Source organism: Bison bison, unplaced genomic scaffold, assembly GCF_000754665.1.
Source record: "Bison bison bison isolate TAMUID 2011002044 unplaced genomic scaffold, Bison_UMD1.0 scf7180017864193, whole genome shotgun sequence".
NCBI classification, from domain to species: Eukaryota; Metazoa; Chordata; class Mammalia; order Artiodactyla; family Bovidae; genus Bison; species Bison bison.
The window spans coordinates 1,977,383-1,982,516 of NW_011494765.1; the positions used below are offsets into that span (position 1 = coordinate 1,977,383).

Here is a 5,134-nt window from a genome sequence, read left to right on the forward strand (position 1 = left end):
AGGTGGTGAGGCCGTGAGGACAGGGCAGGTCAGGGGGTGGGGCGTGGAGGGATAGAGGGCAGAGAGGCTGCCTGCTGACCCAAGACTGAAGGCATGGGATCCGGCAGGGCCAGGCCCTCCTGGTTCTTTTTACCATGGAATGCCACAACTGCCCACTCCCCATCACGGGTTGGCGGACAGGGCAGGACTTGTGTTCACTGGCCAGTGTCTCTAAATGTCTCTGGGGCTGCCTGTGCTGTGGTGCCAGGCCAGGCAGTGGGAGATGGGGGCCTCCCAGGCGGTCACCCACCCTCACCCTGGGTCTGTCCCCAGGGGCCGTACATCTTCCTGGTCTATGCCGCCTACAACGGAGAGGTGAGTCCGGGGACCCAGGCTGCTGCTGGGGTGGGATGTGGATGGGGGTGGGTAGGGCTTACTTGTCGGGGGCTCTGCACCCAGCCCGTGGGGGTCGGGGAAGGGTCCCAGCCCTGCCCCTGCCCCATCCTCCAGGTCCGGAGCGCCCTGCGGAGGATGACTGAGAAGAAGGCAGCAGAGGCATTCACGGTGGGCAGGCCTGGGGGCCAAGGGGCGGGAGGTCCTACCTCTGGCAGGGATCCCAGCGGTGATGCCCCTTCCTTTCAGGCTCGCTCCAGTCCCACGGGCCCGGGGTTCCACTCTAGACCCTCGTGTCCCTGGGAGGTGGCCAGGGATGACCCCAGAGTCTTGGCTCCACCCCAGAGACACCTGGCTCTTAGAGGTAAGACCACAACCACCCTCCAGTCCAAGTGCTACCCGGTGCCCCAGCCTCCCCAGTGCTCAGCCCAAGCATCTGAAAGACAAGGAGACAGGCCCAGGGAGTCCTGTGGCTGCAGGGCCTGGGGGTGGCTTATAAAAGCCTCCTTACCTCCTACCACTCCACCACCAGGCAGCAGGGGTCCCTGGGGCCCAGCCCAGAGGCAGAGCTTGCCAGAGTTGCCCTCCCTGGGTCATGCAGCAGAGGTGTGGGGGGTTCCTGAAGGCAGGTAGATGGATGGGGTTCGGCGCCCTGAGACAGGGCATGGGTTGAATGACTTCAGGGTCAGGCCAGGAATTGGTATCCCAGCTCCTACTTCCCCTGCTCTGCGCCTTTGGGTGAGTTACTTTCCCTCTCTGGGTCCTGGTTTCTTCAGCGCTAATTTACAAGGTGAATTTTTGAGTGGATTCTTAAAGAGTTTTTTTTAATAATGAGGTCCCTGTTCAGGGTAGGGGAGCAGAGAGAGACAGCCTCCTGCCTCGGTCTCCTACAGGTTCACCTGCTCAATTGTCTTCCCCCTTCTAGGAACCCATGGCCCCAGGATCCCCACAACCTTCTCCTCCATTGCAGAACCCGAGAGACCGGTGAGGCTGGGTCAGGGGTGGCAGGGCTCAACCAAGGGGCTGGCAGTTGTGACCAGAAGGGTTAGGGAAACCACAGGGATCAGCATAGGGCTGGGGTGGGGGCTTCTCCTGGGGACCCAGGGGGCCTCCTCCGTCAACTCCTAGACTGAAGGGTGCTGGGAGCAGCTGGCAGAACCTGAATGCCAAGGCCCCTGGGGGTGGAGCAGTCATCTCCAAGGTAGCCAAGGGCCCCCAGAGCCAGAGGAGCAGAAGGAGAGGGGGACCAGCCCCTGATGGGCCTCCTCTGTCCTCAGGCCGTGGAGCTGACAGCATTCAAGGCTTCAGGTACGGCTCCCACACCCCAGGTGGGGTGTCCCCCTTTTTCCCTTGGTGCCCGGACAGTCCCTCAGCCCCACTGTGTGGAAATGGAAGTGATTTGAGAAGCAACCCCACCCGGCCTCCCACAGTTTGAGAGGCTCTTCCTGTCTCATTCTGCTCCTTGTTGGTGCCTAAAATTCCCCCACTAGCGCCCGGTGGGCTCGGTCAGTGCTCTGGGGAAAGGCTTTCTTAGGGAGTAAGTTTGGGACCCCTTCCCTGGCCAGTGCTGCTGGGACGGCAGGGAACCATTGGCCTGCCTTCCTCTGTGCGCCCCACGCCCGCCGCCCCACTTCACCCACTCTTAGCGCTCTGGCCAGATGCCTGATGGTCTGAGAGTTCTTCCAAGCCCAACGAGGAGCAAGTACTTTCCCCAAGGCCTCAGTTTCCCCATTGGACAGCTGATGGGGACGTGATGGAGTGGGGGGTGGGGGCCTGTGGGTAGCAGGGTAGGGCCGGGGCCACCTGCTCAAGGAGCACTTATCCTGGCCCGAGGGAAGCCCCTGGGGACCGTGGTCCCTGGCCTCCCACAGTCTTGAACCAGAGACAAGCCTCTGAGGGGCCGACTCAGCACTGCCCCGCCTCCGAAAGCTCCGGGTTCTTTCCAGCCAGGTCCAGAGGCAGGTCTATGGAGCTCTCAGTGGGGCTGAGCTCTGTGCTAAACCTGGGCATCTGGTGGCTCCTTTCATGAGGTGACTGGGAAAAACAGGGGTGTGGTCACCCTCCCATTGTGCCGCTCAGAACGCTGAGGCACAGAGAGGAGCCCTTGACGAGCCAGGGGTCGGGCCCCCACCCCCACAGATGAGGACACTGAAGCAGCAGGAGTCACGTGGGGGTAAGCCTAGGCACATCTGAGCCTGGGTCTGTATGACCCCAAACTCCCAGCCGACCTGCGTCCAGGCGGATGTCCCAGTCCTTCCGTGTCTCAGCTTCCCCTTCTGCAAAATGGGCTGGAGGCGCCCCCTGCAGGCCTGCCGGGAGGGCGCAGGCGTCCTGCAGATGGGGGGCGTGCTGAGCAGGCAGAAAGGCACCCTCCACCCCAGCCTCCCCACCCATCACCCCGCTACACACCTCGGCTCCCAGCCCCCCAGCACCCGCCCCCGCAGGCGCAGCGTCTGTGGGAACAAGAGAGCGGCAGAGGCGCCTCTGCGCTCAAGTGACAGCGCCTTTGTCTCCGCTGAATGGGTGCGTTGCTAAGGCCCCTCGTAGCAACAGAGCCACTTCCACCTCGGCCTCGGAGGGACCCCCATCCCGCTCCGCCCTCCAGATGCCCTAGGGCCCCCCACCCCACCACGCGACCCACTCAGGTGGCCCGAGCAAGAAGTGCAGGGAAGTGAAGGCTGCCTGCTGGGTATCCCTCCCAGGCCTGCTCCCGCCCCTCCCGAAAGCGCCTGCTGCCCCCCGCCACACACACACCCCGCACCCCGGCATTGCAGGTGTTCTCCGGAGGGAGAAACTGAGGCTCGGAGAGAGGCTGAGGGAGACTGCCAGGGTCACCCAGGCCAGAATCTCACCCAAAGTCTCCCCCAGCCTCAGTTCCCAGCCCTCTCCCCATCTTGGAAGGGTGGGGCCCCATCTTGCTTCTCTGCCAGCCCAACCCACAGGGTACACTTGCCTCCCAGGTTTCTAGAGACAGTGCATGGGGATTTTCCTGCAAGCTCCTCTTGGGGACCTCTGAAAGCCCACTGGGGGCCCCTGCCGACCTGCGTGTGGACCACCACCCTCTCCCAGGGCCTCAGCCTCTCCCTCCTGCCAGGGGAAACTTGGCCCCAGAGCTCCCGCGTCCCCCACCAGGTCCCACGGCTCTGTCCCCAGCTTTCTGTCCGTGACTGCCCCTCCCCTCTACCCCGCCCCTCCTGCTGCGAAGTTCTGACAGCCCCCTGGTGTCTCTGGTAATAAACGGTACTGTAGTGACCTTTCCTTCTTTGGGGTCACCCTGGCCTGGGGAGGCAGATGAGATGCCAGGCTCCCTGGGAGGAGGGAGGAACAAGCTCCTCTTTGACTTTTCGACTCAAGATGGACCCCATTTCACCATCAGGGTAGGTGTGGCCAACACTAATTAGCACCTACCTGTGTACCTGGCTGGTGCTGAACCTCAAACCACCTCAGAGTTACCTCAGCCCTGAGACCACCATCACCGCTATTGTACAGAGAAGAACTCTGACGCTCGGGGAAGATCTCCATGACTCATACCTGGGTCTCCTAGGCTGGGTGACATAGAGGTGAGGGGTGGCAGTCGTTGTGAGTAGGAGCCATCCAGGCAGCCTGCTCAGAGGAGACACCACGGCAGGTGGGGTGGCTTCAGGTCAGATGTGTCAGGGCTGCGAGAGGACTTCCAACTCGGAATCTGGCTATGGGTCTAGGTCTTGGCATCACTGATTCTGTGGCCTCGGGCAAGATTCTTCTTTGAGACCTGGTCTCCTCGTGGGCGGAGCCAGTTTCAGAGCGAAGGTGAGCAGGAATGGTGAGGGCTTGGCACCTGCGTGGGCCCCAAGGTAGGGGCTAGGTGAAGGAGAGGCCCAGGGTCTGGTCTTGGGGTGCAAGGCTGTTAACAGCATCCTGCTGACCTCAGCTTGACTCCAGCACTTCTTGGGCCAGAGGCCATGGCGCAGCTGAGGGGCATCAGAGCATCCGCTGGGTGGAAGCGGGGAGGCAGCCATTCCCCATGCAGGTGAGTGGAGGTGGGGTGGGGCTGCATGAGAAGAAGCCCGAGACCCAACAAGGTACAAGCTGCTCCCGGTTTCCTCTGTGACCTCAGGGTCACTTTCATCCTGGGCCCTGCCTGCATTGAGTCTGAGATAAAAATCTATTCAGGGTATAGTTAACCCACCGCACAACACAGGGGTCTGGGTATTTCATTCTGGGGCTGGGGTTTGAATTCCTGGAAGCCTAGTTCATCATCTGCAGAATGGGGGACATCAGACCCACTCCGCAGGGACATGGAGCCATCCTGTGTGTTAGTCCCAGTGCCCAGCATGCAAGGCACTCAGGAAAAGTTGGCCATTGCCAAAGAAGGATGTGACAGAGACCATGGACACACAGACCCTGCAGCCCAGGGGCAGCGATGTCTAAGGTTCCGAAGGTCCCAGGCAGAGAGAGAAGACAGCAGCCTCGGTGGGGAGGAGTATAGTTCCTGCCTGCCCAGGGAGGATCCAGCAGGACCCCAGGAGGAGTGGCGGGCCGGGCATCACTGCTGAGGTTCACCACCAGGGCACTCAGCCTGGCCTGTTAGGCAGAGCCTGCTGCCCACTAATGTGAGAAAGGAGTTAAGGGGCCGGACCCTGGAGAGGCAGCAAGAGGGTGGCGCTGAACTGGACGGGGCACCTGGTAGCCCCCACTGCCTGTATTTGCAATATCCTGACTCTTCACTCCCCTCCGGAGTGCCTCTGCCTCCCCACACACTAATCATATGGGTGGGGGTGGG

The 5,134-nt window shown here is 61.8% G+C and overlaps 1 protein-coding gene across 1 annotated transcript in view; it reads left to right on the forward strand.

Annotated features, from left to right (window-relative positions):
- GPR144 (G protein-coupled receptor 144) overlaps nucleotides 1-5,134 on the forward strand; it is a 25,888-nt gene that overhangs the window by 20,042 nt on the left and 712 nt on the right. The window contains exons 14-19 of the mRNA XM_010844118.1: nucleotides 313-354; nucleotides 490-543; nucleotides 1,298-1,356; nucleotides 1,501-1,680; nucleotides 2,640-2,895; nucleotides 4,283-4,433. Coding sequence (XP_010842420.1) covers nucleotides 313-354; nucleotides 490-543; nucleotides 1,298-1,356; nucleotides 1,501-1,680; nucleotides 2,640-2,895; nucleotides 4,283-4,433 — 742 coding nt within the window. The remainder of the gene's footprint in view (nucleotides 1-312; nucleotides 355-489; nucleotides 544-1,297; nucleotides 1,357-1,500; nucleotides 1,681-2,639; nucleotides 2,896-4,282; nucleotides 4,434-5,134) is intronic.